Raw genomic sequence first — 20,294 nt, 5'->3', positions numbered from 1 at the left:
CCCATCCCTGCATCCCCCTCTCAACCTTTGGGTGGCAAAGGCCGCAGCCCGAGACGCCCAACCCCACAAAGCCGGCTCTCCAAACCCCTCTACGGCGCTCAGAGCCCTACCGCTTCAGGCTGTGGAAGACTAGGGCGGGTCCGACGCTCCTCTTGCGCGCTGACGTCACGCGGACGCACGGGCACGCCGGCTCCTCCCACAAGCCCGAGAGTCCGGTTTCCGGCGGGAGCGCGGAGACCCGAGCGTGGGTGAGGCTGCGGCTGCGAACGCGGCTGTTTTGTCCTCTGGTACCCGCCAGCATGCCTCACCTGGAAAACATGGTGCTTTGTCGCGAGTCCCAAGTGTCCACCTTGCAGTCCCTGTTTGGAGAGGTATTGTGGTCCAGCTATCTTTTCTCTTCCAAATCCCGGAGGCAAACAATTCCGTGGTCTTGCGACATGTTCCAATTTTTAAATTTTCGTTCGGATTGAGGGGCCGTAGACCGTCTTTTGCGTTGCGGTAGGGGGTGTTATAGGTCTCTCCCACTCCTCACCGAGAGTAACTTGTGAGCGGTCTCTTAAACTGCACGGGAAGGACCGGCCTGCACTAGGGCTCCTTGGCCCAGGACGTAATCTTTTATGCACGCCACGGTTTTGAGAGGGTGTTAGTCCACAGTAGCTACTCGAAGTTGCTTCTTACCCCAGCTGAACAGGATTTTATACAACAGATGTGTTTGCCCAGTGTTACTTATTCAAAAGTGAGTCCCCACGTTTCAGTGAGGTAGTTAGTGTAAGTCCTGTGTGGATGGGTAGTTGTCAAGACCTGTGAGGGCCAACGCGGTGCTTCAGGTTTAAAACGTCAGCGGCTTTTCCAGCGTTGTTAAAGCACAGAAGGGGTCTAGTCTAGGCTTCTTGACTAGCAGTTCAGGTGATGCCTAAGAGAAGAGGTTAAATGTTTCCTCTGGATGAACACTGCTACGGAGTCCTTTCCATAGGAGGTAGCATTCATCAATTCCATACTTAATCTGTTTTTGATTATATTCTGGTGGCCTTTAGTGAGCCTTTTGCTTCAGACTTATTAATTAGACTCGGAATTGATCACACTTGGATCTCATCTGTAAGGAGAGTAAATGAGAGTTTAGGGTCACACTCACGTTCTTCCCTCACACCTCTGGTTTGCTTTCGTAAGTACTGCTTTCATCCAACTACCTGGGTGGCAGTCTGGGGTGGCCTGTGAAGTATTAGTGGAAAAGCACCACCCTCCTAAAGGGGCACATTAGTAAGGGAACTAAGAGGTCAGGGACTGCACCCTCAGTCAGTATTCTAGTTATAACGCTTTTTTTTTAATATCAGATTTTTTTTTTAAAGGCATTGGGTCTTTTTTAACTTTATTTATTTATTTTTGGCTGCGTTGGGTCTTCGCTGCTGTGGTTGCGGCGAGCGGGGGCTACTCTTCGTTGCGGTGCGCGGGCTTCTCATTGCGGTGGCTTCTCGTTGCAGAGCAGGGGCTCTAGATGCGCGGGCTTCAGTAGCTGTGGCACGAGAGCTCTAGAGCGCAGGCTCAGTAGTTGTGGCACACGGGCCACTTAGTTGCTCCGCAGTATGTGGGATCTTCCTGGACCAGGGCTTGAACCCGTGTCCCCTGCATTGGCAGGCGGATTCTAAACCACTGCACCACCAGGGAAGCCCAGTTATAATAGTTATCTGTATTATAACTGAAACATTTTCTTAGTTGTACCTTATGCATTCCTTCCCTGGAGTAGACGAAACCAGATCACTACAAACAGAAGTGGTCCTCCTGAAAATGAATGTTGGCAAATAGAGATGAGTGGTATCGATTTGGTGTAAATCACAGGAAGAAATCATATTTAACAATTTTAATAGCACTTTTCTGTAAGGTGCTGTGCATGTAGGAGATGCAAAGATCTATAAAAAACTGGTTCATATTTCTTAGCAGATTCATTTATGTATTCAGCAAATAAATATTTAGTAAGCACCTTCTCTGTTCCAGGCACTGTGCCAGATCCTGGCTTATTACAGTTTGTTAGGTTTATGAAGATGAAAGGTTAAATAACAGGGCAAGAGTTCAATACAGTTCTAGTTAACAGTAGAAAAGATGATGTGAGGTGGAATATTATTAAGCACCAAATAATGGATGCAGATAAGTGTGGCGGGATTCCAGGAAAGGAGAGTTTTAGTGTAGCTTGGAAAAATGTCCTGAGGATATCTTGTGCTTCTCTTTCAAGGTGAAATATAGTATTGTATTAGCAGAGATGCTCAGCAAACATGCGTTTAATTCTTGTTACAGAATTTTTGAGCTAGTTAATTTACAAGAGTGTTATATATAAACTTAAGAAAAGAATCCCTGTATGAAACATCCATTTTTAATCTGTTGGGCTGCTCTTGCCATAGGCATTTGCCATTAGAAAGTATTTTCCTATTTAAATCTGAGTTCCTGATTTGTCTCGCTAAAAGGAAATTTGTAACTTGGTGGCTAGAATGTAATAAATGTTTGTGACTACAGTTGGCCTTTGAACAATGTGGGAATTGGGGGTGCTGACCCCCCGTGGAGTTGAAAATCAGTGTGTAACTTTCGACTCACCCCAAACTTAACTGCTAATAGCCTTACCGATAAACAGTCAACACATATTTTGTATGTTATATGTATTATATTCTGTATTCTTACAATAAAGTAAGCTAGAGGAAAGGAAATATTATTAAGAAAATCATAAGGAAGAGAAATAATTTATAGTACTATACTGTTAGTTTACATTGTTTATAAGATGAATCGTCTGTCAATATCTACATCAATATTGTCTTAATAATACAAAACACTGGGCATGTTATACATATTACTAACTAGACATTAAAAATGAAAAGATAATGTGAAAAAGAAATTCATATCTATTTACAGGTGTAATGATTCATACATTGATAACAAAGAAGCAGCGATATGATTGCTTTATGGTAGGCTTCTGTTACGGATAGAATTCCTTCATGGTAGCCTACCTGTATACTAATGAATGAACCCTTATAAAGTTTCATGGCGTACAGTATTCCAGTCATATTCATAATACAGTATTGTAAACACATGGTTACATTTTTTGAAAAACCGCTTCCCTCTGATGATAGGCTAATACACAGTGTCTCCAATTATAGGAAGGAAGGATGGGTCGGAAGAAGGGGGGAGGGGAGAGGGAGAGAAAGAGGGGAGAGGCTGGGAGGCACAGACATACCATATGGTATGTGTGGTAATGTAATCCTTTGGAAGCAAAGCTAGAAAACAGAAAACTAACACATTATTAATTTTATATTAAATATCATTCACCTTATGCCTTTGTAAGGATATACTATTATCTACATATATTTTACACTTCATGACATACTTAATTTTTCCTGTGTTTAGGCACCGCGGTTCATCTGTGAGTTTTTTCAAACTGTTGCAAATCTCCAGAATGGTTTCGAACATGTTTATTGAAAAAAATCCATGTATAGATGAACCCAAGCAGTTCAAAACCTGTGTTGTTCAAGTGTCAACTGTACTATTGTAGTGGTAGATGATGATCATAGAGACTCTACGTTTTCACGGAAATTGCATCATCCAATTTTCTTATAATTATTTTTTAAGTGTATGTGAATTCCTCCAAAGCAGGTTTTATCTCTAACTGATTTTTGTACTCCTTAGTGCATCATGGTTTTCAGCATTTAGTAGCTGTCTAATAAATGTTCATTGAATGAATGAAACATATTTGTAGTATTGACCAGACCAGGATAGGGGTGTTTGACAATTTTTACTTTTCTCTAGGCTGCTGACTCATAATGTACTTCAGGAGAATCTTGGGAATATGTATTTTGAAATATATGCTGTGTAGATTTGATCATTGAAAACAATGATGAAATGTACACATTTAGGCCAAGGGAAATGTAGTACGCATAATTCAGAAGTATCCTGTAAGTTTTCCTTAGAAGAGAGGACTCTTGAAATTCTTTCTAGTCCTGTGATTACATATGCTTAGTTTAAAAGCTTTAGAATGTAGATGAAGTTGCAGCCTGTGGGCTTAGATTCTATAAAAAAGGGTTAAGAAAAAAATGAAGTATGGTCAAAATCATTCTTGAAAAATCTGTTAAATCTCTCATAAATTTGAAAATACCAACATTTATATATATACACCTGTATAATAATAAAAAGGGTTGAATATATATATGTTTAGTAATATATCATATATAATAAATAGGCCAAATGTGATTTTCCAGAAATTTTGAGAAAGCGTAGAGTTGAATTCAAGTAGGTTTGAGGTGTAGTGATGAATCCACTAAATGCTCACTGTTGAAATCATTTGGATTGAATAATTCACTTTATCATGGAAAAGTTTGTCACAAATTGATGAATGTTTATTTTCTGTTTTGTACGTGCAGACTGATATTTGTCTTTTCTCTGCTAGAGACATCATTTCAGCTTTCCATCCATTTTTATTTATGGACATACTGCCAGTGGAAAGACCTATGTAACACAAACTTTGTTGAAAACTTTAGAGGTAAGAATATCCCAAACTCAGTGTTAATTGATTTTTATTCATAGACTCCTAGAAATAGAAGGGATCTGGGAGATGTTTAGTTTACCTTTCTCTGAAGGAATATCTTCTACATAAAACATTTCTGACCAACTTTTTGTTGAAGACCTTCAAAGACTGTAAGCTTCAGAAGGCATTGTTAAATAACTTGAGCCTTGATGTTAGAATGTACTTTTTAAGTTGAGCCAAATTACTCTCTCTAACTTTCATTGGACGATAATATTTGGGGGAAAACACACATAATAATACATTCTTTAAAAATACTAAAATCACAGGCTTCCCTGGTGGCGCAGTGGTTGAGAGTCCACCTGCCGATGCAGGGGACACGGGTTCGTACCCCGGTAAGGGAAGATCCCACATGCCGTGGAGTGGCTGGGCCCGTGAGCCATGGCCGCTGAGCCTGTGCGTCCAGAGCCCGTGCTCCGCAACGGGAGAGGCCACAACAGTGAGAGGCCCAATTAGCTAAAAAAAAAAAACTAAAAAAACTAAAAAAACTAAAATCTGTTTCTTCTCCATTATTGTACATATTTGAAATATTGATAGTGATAAGTCTGAATCTCCACAAGTACAAAACTAAATATGTCACCTTCACCCTACCCTTCTTCCCATATTGCCTCTGACAGTGAATTTCACCATTCACACAGTTGTCTAAACTTGCTCTTTACTCTTTCTTTATCCTTATTCTCTCAGTAAATTGAACAGTAAACATCCTGTTGATTCCGTATCATTAATGTCTTGACTCCATGTAGCTTGAATCATAGCCATTGCTACTACCTGAGTTTCATTTACCATTATTTCTTTCATTTATTTCCAAAACAGTTTCCTAAGTGCAGTCTGTTCTCCACCCTGCCCCTAGTCCATGAGAATCTTAAATAAGATCTTTAGGAAAATGTTCGGGTGCTTTGCCTGATATATAAGACCCTTCATGAGCTGAGTTCAGTTTATCTTTCTTTTTTTTTTTTTTTGATATTTATGTGTTTATTATACACCCAGTTTCATCACAAATGATCTCTGACAGATCACTGGAGCTGTCGATAGGCACTGGATATCTGACAGGATGGGCCATTGAAGTGACCAGATACAGCAGTTCTTTTATTTTTTAAGTCGATATTTCCAATGATGCCGAAGGCTCAGCTTCTCTGTACACTGGTGCTGAATCAAATCTTGGAGACAGAGTTTGGGATGAAGTATTGATAGAAAAGGATAGCTTTATTGCTTTGCCAGGCAAAGGGGGACACAGCAGGCTCCTGCCCTCGAAAACTGTGTCCCCCAGTTTATCTTTCTTAACGTAATGCCTAAGAATTTGAGATAGAGTCTGGGAGACTCATGTTCTTCTTCTGGGTTCACCCCGTAGTGCTTTCGCATCTGAAAAGTAGGGCTAACAGTGACAACATTTGGAATTGTTGTGAGAATTCAGTGAGTTAATACATGAAAAGTACTTACCACAATACTTAGTATATAGTAAGCACTCAATAAAGTTTAGCTGCTGTTGTTCGTGATTATTGCCACACCCTCTTTCATATTCTAAGCCAGGGGTGGGCAAACTTTTTCTTATGGGCCAGATAGTAAATATTTTAGGCTTGCGGGCCAGGTACTTTATATTACAACCACTCAACTCCTCCTTAGTGTGGAAGCAGCCATGGACAGTATCTGTCTAAATGGGCATGGCTGTATATATCGAAACAGATTGCTAACCCAAAGGCTATAGTTTGCTACCCCCGGTCCTAACTCTAACTCAGAGTATGCGTGTTTTGTGTGGCATACTGAACTACTTACAGTTCTTGCTGTCTCTTACTTTCAACCCTTGGCACATACTGCTTGGAATGGCTTTCTTGTACTCATTCACTCCAACTCTTCTACCCTATTATTTGGCAAATGCTTATTTATTTTGCTAGGTTTTCTTGTGTTTACACTTTGGGTAGCCTTTTTTGACTCTCTAGGCTGCGTTAGATGCCCCTCTGTTGTGCAGCCTCAGCACTCTGTGCTTAATTCTGTCATAATATTTATCCCTTTCAGCTGTGATCAATGTTTGTGTTCCCCTGGCTTGAAACTGTTTCTTGAGATTATTCCCAGCACAGTTCTTGGCGTATATCAACTTAGGGATTTTAGCCTTTGATCCTGAAGATTGCCTGTGCATTTTTTTTTTTTTTTTTTTTGCCTGTGCATTTTAAAATACAGATGCCTGAGGTTCATACCAGGCTTCAGAACCTGAGTGTACAAGGTCCTGGCTTAGGCATTTGCATTTGGAACTCCCTGCATGAAGTGTCCAAAAATATCTATATTGAATAAAAGCATGAAAACTGAATATGGAAGTTCCATATTTAAGGGCTGTATTTCATTTTTTAATGTATCTTGATTTTTGCTGCTACTTAAACGTTGTAATGATGATTATCACCACTTTTGCTATAGGTACACAGAGAGACATTTAGAATATGCTGCCATTAAAGGTCGTGGATAGCACACAGGTAGCAGTAAACAAGACAGTCTTAACAGAGCTATTGTGGACTCTAGTTCATAAAGGAGTGGGGGTAAAGGAGGTCAGAAGATGCTGGTGAAATTGTGCCTAAGTAACCATAATGTAGCCTTAGTTACACTGCTACTCTGAGAAAGAAAAGCCTCTTTACTGGGTGAGATTTATAGAATGTCGCTAAAAATAGTTACAGGTTCCATTATTTGTGCCAGGTGCCACGAGCTGTCTTCCTCTGAGTGATCAGTACTGCTTTTGTGATTTCATTTTAAGAACAGACTATGTTTATAAATCCTTTTTTCCCTTGTTACTTCTGGAATTACCTCCATTTTGATAGTTCTCTAAATGAAGAGCTAGTTCTAAGTCCTCATAGGGGGATTACTCTGGTTTTTAACTCTTAAAAATGTTTTTTTGGTTTAGGTGTGTCCATGATTTAAAATATTATTTTAAAATTATAAGTAAGAAATTCCCACTAAGAATTTTAACATTCACATGTTCTTGGGTTTCTTTGTAAGAATTCTTTAGCGGGAAATACAGGTTTGCTTTCAATCCCTGTAGGAAACAAATGAAAACTCAAATAATTAAAGTGAGTTTAATGGAGGTTATGTTATATTATGTTATATGTTATGTTATATTTATATAGTTTTTATAGTTTTATAGTTTTTATAGTTTATATTTATATAGTTATATAGTTATGTTATATTTTACAAAGGTTGAAGAAATATATAGTTTTTTATAGTTTTATAGTTTTTATAGTTTATATTTATATAGTTATTTATATAGTTATGTTATATTTTACAAAGGTTGAAGAAACATTAAGGGAACCAATAAGGGATGGTGATGTGCTGAGAGCCTTTACCTCCCTCAGACCTGAATGGCACAGGAAGGAGCTGTAATCAGGCCCCAGCAAGAGGTGTAGCCTTTGATGAGAGGCTCCCTGACTCGAGCTGTAGCCTTTGGTAGAAGATGCAGCCACTGTCAAGCTGTGGGATGGTGGTGGGAGTCAAGGGAATGAATATTTAACTTCTTTCTCTTAACCACCTTGCTTCTGTCTCCTGGTTCTTCCCGTTGGCTGAATCCAGCAAGAGCCAGAAAATGAGTCTGGGCGATGGAGTCTGTAGTGGTCAGCCTCCTGGGGCACAGAACAGTTTGGAGAATGGTGGAGTATAGATTTAGAAGGGCAAATGGCGGATATCCAGCAGAGCCATTGTTGTGGATATGTGTTTTCTATTCACACTTTTTTGGTTTTTGTTTTCAGCTTCCACATGTCTTTGTGAATTGTGTTGAATGCTTCACCTTGAGGCTGCTTTTGGAACAAATTTTAAACAAGCTGAATCATCTTAGTTCTTCAGAGGGTGAATGTTCTACTCAAATAACCTGTGAAACATTTAATGACTTCGTTCGCTTATTTAAACAAATAACCAAAGCTGAAAGTCTCAAGGATCAGACTGTATATATTGTAAGTATCATCTCTTATTTGAAAACTGATTTATTAGATCAATTTCCATATTTTTCTTTTGAGACTTATGTACAGTGTATTGTACAAGGGGCTTATGCAATATAAAAATGTTTTAGATATATTTCTTGTTTTAATCGAGGTATAGTTTTTTAATTGAGGTATGTATAGTTGATGTACAGCATTAGATAAATTTCAGGTGTACAGCATAGTGATTCACAATTTTTAAAGGTTATACTCCATTTATAGCTATTATAAAATATTGGCTATATTCCCTGTGCTGTACAATGTATCCTTGTAGCTTATTTATTTTATATGTAGTAGTTTGTACCTCTTAATCCCCTACCCTTATGTTGCCCCTCCTTCCTTCCCTCTCCCCACTGGTGACCACTAGTTTGTTCTCTTTTCTATGAGTCTGTAGATGTAGTTCTTATCTAAAGGGAGTTTCAGTTTAGTAGAAAAGCTGTGACGTACTCACATATGACTACATGTAGAATGTGATTAGTAATAACCACGATATGAAAAGCACTGATTCAGGCACATCTGCTACGGCTTCATAAGGTGATAGTTTGAGATAGATCCAAAAGAATGATTCGGGTATCATTAGGAAGAAACTGAAGAAGAGGAATTTCCTATGGAGGGAATTAGGCAAAGGCATGCAGATGGGAATGGAGGCCAGGGAATGCCAAATAGTCTGGTCTTAGTGGGTTTCAAGTATGAAGGAAGAAAAAGAAGAGTAGAAAGGAGGGTGGGGTAGATCAGGGAGTGTCTTGAAAACCATACTAATGAGCTTTATTTCATTTCTTAGGCAGTGAGGGGCAAGGACTAGTGAAGACTAGAGCAACAAACACGCTTTAGGAAGACTGCTATGAAGGCGTGTTGAGTAGGTGAATTTGGGGGGATTGAAAGACATAGGCTAGATGGTTTTGAGGCTCTTGTAACTGTTTCCATTAGAGGAAATTTGGGCCTGGACTAGAGTTGGGGCAGAAGATGCAGAAAAGAATAAATGGAAGAGACAGCAAAGGTCAAACTTGTCAATTATGTATGGGGTAGGTCTGGGAAAGATGAATTGTTTGATTTTAGGTTGGCTAAGTTTAAGTTTTAGTTGTTACATCAATGTGAAAATGACTAGCAGACAACTGAAAATATATAATGTGTTTTACATTAGTGAGTTTTTATAACACCTTAACCTTATTTTAAAAAATTATTATCTCTGGAATTGAAATTAAATTTTAATATAATATCTTCTCATAATAGCTAAGTTTATCACTGAAGGAACCACATCTTATGCATTCTTGCATCTCCTTAAATGTATAAAACAGTTCCTTCCACATTTTAACTTTGTTCATTTATTTATGCAAATATTTACTGAGTACTTCTTATGTGCCAGGCACTGTTTTAGATACTGGAGATGGAACAGAGACGAAATAGTGTCTGCCCACTTGTGGCTAATTCCTCTAATTGAGGAAGCTAGGTAGTAAGCAAGTTAATATGTAGTATGTCAGATGTGGTACATGAGAGTAAGGGAGAATCCACTGGGCGGGGGAGGCTAGTTATTTCTAAGTGGGGAAGGCAGAGAAGATCTCACTGAGATGACGATAACTGAGCTGAAACCTGAAGGAAGCGAGGGGCAAGTCATGAAAATATCTGAAAAAAGAGTATTCCAAGCGAAGAGATTTACGTGAGCGTACAGAGGAGACTGGAGCATGCCTGTGTATTCAGAGAATATGAAGGAGGCCATTTTGGCTGGGATCTAGTTTAAGTACGGGGGAGAGGGGTGATGTTGAGAATCAAACGAAGAGTACAGGTACATTTGATTCTTCATTTGAGGATCAAACGAAGGGTACAAGAGTACACTAGTGCAGGCTAGTGTTATGGGTTGATTTGTTTCCTCCAAAAATTCGTACGTTGAAATTCTAACCCCTACTACCTCAGAATATGACCTTATTTGTAACTGGGGTCGTTGCAGTTCTAATTGGTTAAGTTGAGGTCATACCAGAGTAGATTGGGCCCCTCATCCAATATGACTGATGTCCTAATAAAAAGAAGAAATTTAGAGACAGACACGCACATAGAGGAAGTGCCACATGAAGATTGGAGTTATGCTGCCACAAGGCAGGGGATTACCAGGAGCTAGGAGAGGGACCTGATACAGATCCTTCTCTAGAACCTTCATGGGAAGCATGGCCCTGCCAATAACTTGATCTTGGACTTTTAGCTTCCAGAGCTGTGAGATAATAAATTTCTGTTGGTTAAGCCACCCTGTTTGTGGTACTTTGTTATGGTAGCCCTAGGAAGCTAATACAACTAGTTATGAAGCATTTGTATTAATCTAGGCAAACAAAATGTTGGCTTAGACCGGGATAGTAGCAATGGATGTGGTAAGATATGGACTGGATATATTTTGAAGGTAGGGTTGACAGAATCTTCTGATAGAGTGAGTGTGGAGGAGCAGAGAAAGAAAGAAGTCAAGCATGGCTCAAAAAAAAAAAGTTTTTGTGCACTTGAAGGGATAAGGTTGTCATTATCCGAGTGGAGAAAACTGCAGCAGATGGGGTCTTGCTGGGGGAGAAGGAGTGATGAGGAATTTGGTTTGGGGCATGTTAAGTCCAAGTAGAGATGTTGAGTTGGCACTTGGATGATTGAGTCTGAGGTCAAGAGAGGTCCAACATGGAGATACCATTTTGGACTTCTGAGCATACAGTAGTAGTACTTAAAGCTGTGAGACAGGATTAGGTCACCGAGAGAGTGAGTGAGTTAGAAAAGAGGTGAGGCCAGTGACCGAGTATTCTGGTGCTCCAGTGTTTAGGGGATGAAGAAATGAGGAGACAAGAAATCAGTGATGTACTGATGTCCTCTACAAAGAAAACTTGGAGAGTGCATAGTCCTGGAAATCTCTCTAAGCTGCCCGTTTCCTGGTCCTTTGGCTAGAGAAAGTAAGGTTTTTGTTGGGGCTCTTTTGGTCTGTGCTGCTTGGCCTTCCTGTGTTGCCGGCTTCTTCAGCTCCACAAATGGGATATGTGAGGCAAAAAGACAACTTAGACAATTCACCCTCTGAAGTGAGTTGTCATTCTTCTGGTCCTGAGGTCTCTAGCTGGTCTGCCTCCTTTCCACCTTTCAGAGCCCCATTTGTTTTACATGTAATACTCAAGATTCTTAGTTTTACTCAGGAGGAAGAGGAAAAAGTACATCTACTCCATCTTAGAAGCAAAAGTCTAATTTTTTTTTCTTAAGAGCAAGTACGTAGTGCAGAATTAATAACTGCTAGTATAGTTTGGCACTGTTACCTTGACTTATGCTAAGGCGACTCTAGTTTAACCCACCATTGCTTTTGCACCATTAGTGCAAATGTCACCATGATGAAAAAGGCATATAAATTTTTAGTATTATTATGAAAATAGTTTTGACCTCACCAACTTCCTGACAGAGTATCAGAAACAGCACACCCCCCCTGCCCTCACCTCACAGGGGGCCACAGACTACACTTCAAAAACCAGTGATGTAGGAAATAAATTGATCTTTCACTGGGTAGCGTAGGCAACAAGATCACTGGTGGAGAGAGGGATTTAAGGAAATGAGTCTACCGTATCAGAAGGAGGTCATTTATGTGGATTTTGAAATATCCAAAAATACAGGAGTTATATTAGAGATGTGATAGTCAGAAACTATAAAATTTAAAGACCAAGGAGGAATGACCCCAGAGTGTTGGATGACTCCAACAAGTAGAGTTTCAAAGTTGTGTCTTTAGGGAAGAGGGAGAATCAATATTCTGCAAAGAGCCATGAGGAGTAAGTAGGACCCAACTCACTTTTCAGGCCCAGTGGATCAAAGTAGGCATTCAATAAGTTATTTGTTAGATGACTAAACATTACGGTGGAAAAGTTTGCAGGTGTTTAGCATAGAACATTATTTAGAGTAAATCGTAGAATGTTCAGCTAGCTAATAAATGAATTGGTAAGTTTCAGCACTTAGGAAATAATGCAGAAAGATGTCTGAGAATGTTTTCTAGTCAGTAAACAAGCTTACAAATCAAGAGTCTATTAGAATACCTTCAGGTAATTTATTTTTTAAATGTTTGAATCTGAATTAAAATTTTAACTTCTTTGAATATTAGTTATTTGATAATTGCTTTTTTTTTAACATCTTTATTAGGGTTTAATCGCTTTACAATGGTGTGTTAGTTTCTGCTGTATAACAAAGTGAATCAGCAAAAATATGGGACGCTTCACGAATTTGCGTGTCACCCTTGCACAAGGGGCCATGCTAATCTTCTCTGTATCGTTCCAGTTTTAGCATATGTGCTGCCGAAGCGGGCACTGATAATTGCTTTTGAAGAAGGATCATTTATTAAAATACCATAAAACCATTAATTACAGTGGGTTAATTGTACCCAGTCAGAAGAATGAACTATTAACTTATTGCTTCAGCTTTGTGTTTTGCATTAAAATGGGCATACAAATGGGCCAGTTTATTTGAATTAATCTGTGTCCTGTATTAGAGTTTTTAAATGGAAATTGATGGGAAAATTGCAATTGAGAATACATAGTGGAGAAACTAATTTGTATCTTTTTAGTGGTAAATAATTTTAGCTTTTTTTTGTCTAAATGAATTAGGAATGAAATAAGTTGATTACTCTCATACATTGTTTCAAGCTGTCTATTAATCAATAAAACATAAAAAACAATTTGGACTATTCAGGGAAATAATATATTCCCTGCATTTTAATTTTATTCCTGATTTAAATGATTATAATTTGCAACATAATCCCAGTAGCATTACCATAACACTGAACAAAAATTTAATCTTTCTTAACATGATCAGTTTTCTAGTTAAACAGGGTTTAGTATCGAGTTACAAAGTTCAAGCAAGAAAAGTTTTACATGATGAAATACAGAATTTTCTTCTATCTCTCAGGTCAGAAAGCTTTGTAATTATTGGTATGTGGTAGACATTTATCTTTTACTAAATGTAATTAAGAATGCACATAGCTTTATTTCTTGTATACCTGTAAGAAAAGGTCCTTAGAGCATCTTAATTCATTATCTTTTTGATGGTCTATCTTTAAAACAAACTTTTTTTATATAACTATGACCCATTCTCTAAAATCTTGGTTGAAATGTGTTGTTAGTAGTTCATTTTTTAACTTATTTGACCTATTTGAAATGTCTTCCACAAATGTAAATACTGTTTAAAAAATTAATTCATAAGTTCCATGTTTTTTAACATGGGAAGCTCAGATCTTGAATTGTGCATTATATTATGTAAATGTTTTGCTAAAGGGCTTTTTAAATCAATTTTGACACTGCTTTTTTTTTTTTATAAGGTTCTTGATAAAGCAGAGTATCTAAGAGATATGGAAGCATATCTTTTACCTGGATTTCTTAGGTTACAAGAATTGGTAAGTGATGAATGAATCCTTTTCCCCTATGGCCTAATCAGTAGAACTGTGTTGTCACATTTTTTCATTTTGCCAATTTGATAGGTGAGAAATAATCTCTTAATATAAAGTTGATATGCATTTCGCTATTACGTGTGAAGTTGAGGATTTTTTCAAAGTTAAAACAATTTGTGATTTGATAAGACTTATTCTTCAACTATTTTAGCTTTTATTTTTGATTGTGAAGTGGCTAACACTGCTTTCTATTAAAAAATTTTAGGTGTTTGCTAGAGTAAATGGTGGGGATGGGCTAGACTTTGAACTCTCTGCAAGAATTTTAAAATTTTCATTTCAGTAATCTAAAAAAAGAATGATAGGTCTGTTCTGGATCATCTGATGTTCTGTCTCATGGCCACTCAGTTTTTGGAATGAGCTTTGTGTTTCAACTTAGAATTGTGTTGGCACTGAATAACACCTACTGTGATTGTCATGGCCTAATGAGAACAGAACAGGGAGAGACTTACTATGTATATGTCAGGTGAAAGCCAAATAGTAATGTGATGGCAACAACAGGCAGTAGTTTGTAGTGGTTTGAATAAAGGAAACTGGTGAGAGAATTCAGTTTTTACCAATACTAGTTGCTATAGGAATGCTAAACTCAAAAGGACTGCGGCTGTTTCCTGTTAGTACCATATTCATGAAGTGAGCAAAGATTTTGTTTAGGCAAAACAGTAATGTTCATCATATTCAAATAATGTCAATTTATTTTTTTTTTTTTTTTTTTTTTTTTTTTTTTTTTTTTTTGCTGTACGCGGGCCTCTCACTGCTGTGGCCTCTCCCGTTGCAGAGCACAGGCTCCGGACACACAGGCTCCGCGGCCATGGCTCGCGGGCCCAGCCGCTCCGCGGCATGTGGGATCTTCCGGGATCGGGGCACGAACCCGTGTCCCCTGCATCGGCAGGCGGACTCTCAACCACTGCGCCACCAGGGAAGCCCCAAATAATGTCAATTTAAATTTTACTGGTTTTATACTTTTATATTTAACTTATAAATAAAAATATTTGGTTTTATAACTTTGTAAGCACCTTGAGCATAAATAGTTTATACTTACTTAGCTTTATGTCTGTATTATTTAAGTATTAAGGAACATTATGATAAAAATTAAGTGAATATTTGGGGAGACAGTGTCTAGAGCATTACCACCTTCGAAAAGTTAAGTATATTACTCAAATTTGAGAAACTGCTAGAAGTTGTCAACTGATTGCCACTGAAATCATTGTGTGCCTAAGGCCGACTCCTAAAATCCTCTTTTAGTAATAGTCTTGAGGGGAAGATGTGGAGAGGACAAGAGAAGAGTAAGTGTAGCTGTTGGTGACTTATCCTGGAAGTTTCCTCATGCAGTCTAGCCTTTCCCAGATTGATTAACTCTTGGCATTTTACTGCTGACACCAGGGACCCATCCTCATTGACTAAAGGTCTCCTTCTCTCTTTTTTTTATTTATTTTGTGTTGTGTTTGTGGTTTGTTTGCATAAATCCATCCACTGTTTCCCATTGTTTTGCTCAAGGACTCCCTCTCTGGTAGCCAGAGTGCATTCTTGCTGTCCTCTCACCCTTCCAGTAAAACTTACCCCACTATTTTTATCTTGTCACAGTATTTAGACCTTTGATCATGCATCCTGTCACAGTACTTAGGCCTTTCACTTTTTTTAGTTTTAATTATGGAAGTTATTTGAAGAAAATGAAAAATTCATAGTAAGCTCAACTCCATCAGAAAAGAAAATTGTTGTTTTGATGTTTCTGAAAGCATGCTTGATTTTTAAATGTGTATTTCATTTAAGAGAAATATAGCAAAAGCATTTCACATTTTTTTATATTAAATACTTATCAGACTAAAATGAAGTTTAAATTATGGTAGATATCACTGTACACTGAAAGTACTTTCAGATGCACAGATGAGAACATTACCCCACTTAAAATCCTTTTATTTATTTATTTTGTAATATATATTTTTAAATTTATTATTAATATACTTTTTTTGTTTTTTTGGCTGTGTTGGGTCTTTGTGGCTGCGTGTGGGCTTTCTCTAATTGTGGCAAGCGGGGGCTACTCTTCATTGCGGTGTGTGTGCTTCTCACTGTGGTGGCTTCTCTTGTTGCGGAACATGGGCTCTAGGTATGCAGGCTTCAGTAGTTGCAGCACGTGGGCTCAGTAGTTGTGGTGTGTGGGCTCAGTAGTTATGGCTCGCAGGCTCTAGAGTGCAGGCTCAGTAGTTGTGGCGCACAGGCTTAGTTGCTCAGCGGCATGTGGGATCTTCATGGACCAGGGATCGAACCCGTGTCCTCTGCAGGTGGATTCTTAACCACTGAGCCACCCAGGGAAGTCCTTAAAATCCTTTTAGACTGATAAATGCCTCTATTTTTTTTTTTAACCTCTCAGTATTTTTTTTTAACAGACTTTATAAAATTCTTTCGGGTAATCATATTTTAAAGCAAAAACAACTCAATGCTTTGTAATCAAGATTGTGTTTAGAGCATGCTTTTTTATCCCTATGGAAATGAATTGAAGAATTCTTAAAAATTAATAAGACAAAAAGAGCATTTGAAAGTAAAAATCTTTTCCTTTCTTTCATAAAGATGCTACATTTTCTGTGGAGTTATTAATTTATTGAACTCAGCTATCTTTGGTAGCCAGAAGTATATTTCTCTAAATAATGATAATTGGAATATAAGGTTACACATAAGTTAGAAATCAATAAATAGTAAATCACCATCAAAGTATGGTGTAATTTATGTATGAGATTGGGTCCTAAGAATAGTTATAGAACAAAACAAATATGTCTTGTTTTGTCAACTTGGGAGATGTTCAAAAGAACATGGGGGCTTCCCTGGTGGTGCAGTGGTTGAGAGTCCGCCTGCCGATGCAGGGGACATGGGTTCGTGCCCCGGTCTGGGAGGATCCCGCATGCCGCGGAGCGGCTGGTCCCGGGAGCCATGGCCGCTGGGCCTGCGGGTCCGGAGCCTGTGCTCCGCAACGGGAGAGGCCACAGCAGTGAGAGGCCCACGTACCACAAAAAAAAAAAAAAAAAAAAAAAAAGAACATGGGAAGCATTAAAATTTGTGTTGAGAATGACAGGTGTCTATAGATAAATTCTAGCGTTAGAATTAGCATTTGTGGCCACTCTGTAGAAGGGTAACATACACATTGAGCTTGTTCTCTTCATGTTATTTTTGGAATAGTGATTATAATTTCTACATATATTTCAAAAGTTGTCTGTTTACTTAACATTGGTATTTTGGATACTCACACTTGTTTGTGTTTTTAATGTATACTCAACATCTTCTTGAATATACATTAAAATACGCAACTGATATTTTCTTTTCTCTGGGTACTATAGCCATTTTAATAATGAGAGATGTTAAGTTTTGTCTTTTTTAGTTTATTGATGTAAAGCGTGTGATTTCTTTGAAAATTCCCATAAAAAGTTCTTGTCTTAATCATTCAAGCAGATGTGTTTCTTAATTTCTATAAAATTAGTCGTTGTGTGACTGTCCTAGCATTCATGGGTAACTGAATTGTCGATTAACCTAAAAGTTCTATGGAAATTCTAAGTAATTATGTTTGAAAATTTGCATACAAGGATGAGCTCCTTGATTGGGTTTTCTAAATATGGCTTATTAGTATGCAAATAATTTGTTATATGTTGGAACTTTGCTGGATTTCTTTTGAAAGAAAAATTCAAATGGAATTACTGTTCTGATTAAGATTTTTTAATGCAACGTTATTTTTATTTATCTCTCTTTTACAGACTGACAGAAATGTGACTGTTATCTTTCTCAGCGAGATTGTTTGGGAAAAGTTTCGTCCAAATACTGGATGCTTTGAGCCATTTGTCTTGTATTTCCCTGATTATAGCATAGGTAAATTTGAAAACATTGTTTTGATAAATGATATTCAGTAAAATAGTTTTTGTTGTTTGAAAGATTAAGCTAGCATTTTCAAATGGGAATACTTGGACGTTTTAATCTATTATGGTTTGCTGCCAATCTCAAATAAAATGTTATTTATATTTCTGCACTTACAGAGGTTGTTCTTATATAATTACTAACTTTTTTTTGAAAGAGCAGTTCTCACATATTTGTAAATGAAGGTGTGTTTTCACATTTTTTTAGTTACTACAGTAAGATGTATATATAAGTGGGATTATTACATCCATACAAGTGAGATGTTTAGATTGGCAAAGCACATTAAAATTGTACCGAAATCTTTATATACCATGTACTTGAGTTAAGTACTATGTGGAATGTATCTTTTGATTTTATAAATCTCATTTTTCATTACTGTAACTCGTACAGTAGCAACTGTCCTAGCCCTTGTGTTTCTTATTCCTTTTTGGTTTGTGTTTAATCTTAAATTTCATAGATCCTAATAATTTTTATCTTTGGAAGAATACAATAGCTTTTTTTTTTTGCTGATTAGCTTTGTAGATTAATACTGTGCTGTTACTGTGCAAATATACTTCAGATTCAAAGATTATAACTGAAGCATAAGCTGGTTAGAGGCTATGAAAAAATAACATTCCTTGACCTTGGCCTCGAAACACTATCCCTGTGAACTGATCAGCTACAAACATTCATTATTAAGATCAACACATTTTTGCCTGTTTTCACAAGAACAGCGATCAGGTAACACCTCCTGCCTTTGATAATTAACTGAGATAACAAAAAGGAAACCAAAATAGATGAAGGGAACCCTTAATTTTTTAATAGCTCCTCTTCTATGAAAAATCACAAGGAGAAGAGAAAAGGGTAGGAAGAAAATGAATAAATCAAAGAATTTCATAAAAAGAATTTCTTTGTACTTATGTCATGACCATTAGATGTTAAAGATTTTCATGACCCATTTTAGTGAAAAATTATTAAAAATGGTGGTTTTCTAGTGAAGTTGAAATTAAAGTATGCTATAATGAATTGTAGAATTTGATTAAATTTTATAAAAAATAAGGATACAAAGCTGCAGAGATGGAGAGAATTTGAGGACATAATTAAATAATTAAAGTGACCTTGCTAATTTTAGAAAGTGTAAGCTAATAGATTTTTTAAAAAAATAAATTTATTTATTTATTTTTGGTTATGTTTTCTTTGTTGCTGGGCGCAGGCTTTCTCTAGTTGCGGCAAGTGGGGGCTACTCTTCGTTGCAGTGCGCGGGCTTCAGTAGTTGTGGCATGCAGGCTTAGTAGTTGTGCCTCGCGGCTCTAGAGTGCAGGCTCAGTAGTTGTGGTGCATGGGCTTCATTGCTCCGCAGCATGTGGGATCTTCCCCGACCAGGGCTTGAACCCATGTCCCCTGCATTGGCAGGCGGATTCTTAACCACTGAGCCACCAGGGAAGCCCTAATCTAATAGATTTTTGAAAAGAGTATAATGTGGAGCCAAGTTCATCTGATTATTAAATTTTAGAGCCTTTAACATATTAGGTTTTTTTAAATAATTCAAAAGCATCATAATCATACAAAAAAACGTTCAAAAAGGAAGCATTAATTGATAAGCCAAATTATAGTCAGAATAAGTAAGCATGGAACCAGAGCAAAAGGATAATCTTAGTGTCTAAGTCATCCAACCATAACTTGGTACATATGTCATCTGTAGAAATATGGTATCTGATGTTCAGGACACTCTTTCCTCTTAGCAGTATCACTAGGGCCCTGATTTGGATTTCTTGTTTTCTCTCTCCCACACACAGACTGCTCATCTTTTGGTAATGCTTTGTTTTTTTTGATTTTTTTTTTCCTTCAGGTGGATTATAGTGCAGTCGATCAGGTTTTTGGTTTAGTTATTGAATCAATCAGAATAAGTTAAGTTATTCTCTAGTTAACAATCTGAAAATCTCAATGACTTATAATTTCCCACCTCACAACCTTTGTGCTATTTTTGTCCTACATTTAACATATACATTTATTATAAACCTTATACTATATTACTATTTGGGCTTTACAGAAATAAAAAGGCAAGGTGGAAAATATCTTTTATTGTTTATCCTGCTGGAGATTTGTTGAGCTTTTTGGATATGTGAGTGTATAGTTTTAATTTTGGAAAAGTTTCAGCCATTATTTCTAAAAATATTTTATCTGTGTCCTGGCGTCCCCCCCACTCTGCTCCCCACACCTTTTTCTGGGACCACGTTACATGAATGTTAGACCTCGTGATATTGTCCTGCTGAATCTCTTATGTATTTATTTAAATTTTACATCTTTTTTTGTCCTCAGTGTTTTCTTTGGGATAGCTTTTGTTTCTATGTCTTCAAGTTCAGTGACCTTTTTATCTACAAGTGTCTAATTTGCAGTTAATCCAACCCAGTGGAATTTTCATTACCGATCTCATTATGCTTTTGTTTTCCGTTATATTCTTGAGCATTTGAGCATGTTTATATTCGTTGTTTTAATGTTCTTG

At 37.4% G+C, this 20,294-nt stretch overlaps 1 protein-coding gene across 1 annotated transcript in view; it reads left to right on the top strand.

Moving 5' to 3' along the window:
* Positions 1–299: 299 nt before the first annotated feature.
* The window catches only part of ORC5 (origin recognition complex subunit 5), a gene marked incomplete at its 5' end in the record, with an annotated part of 83,225 nt that continues 63,230 nt past the window's right edge, over positions 300–20,294 (top strand). The window contains 5 exons of the mRNA XM_079711767.1: positions 300–371; positions 4,421–4,513; positions 8,275–8,475; positions 13,796–13,870; positions 17,656–17,767. Coding sequence (XP_079567893.1) covers positions 300–371; positions 4,421–4,513; positions 8,275–8,475; positions 13,796–13,870; positions 17,656–17,767 — 553 coding nt within the window. The remainder of the gene's footprint in view (positions 372–4,420; positions 4,514–8,274; positions 8,476–13,795; positions 13,871–17,655; positions 17,768–20,294) is intronic.

Source organism: Hyperoodon ampullatus (genome assembly GCF_949752795.1).
Source record: "Hyperoodon ampullatus genome assembly, chromosome: 9".
Taxonomy (NCBI): domain Eukaryota; kingdom Metazoa; phylum Chordata; class Mammalia; order Artiodactyla; family Ziphiidae; genus Hyperoodon; species Hyperoodon ampullatus.
This window is presented reverse-complemented; position numbering and strand designations above follow the sequence as displayed.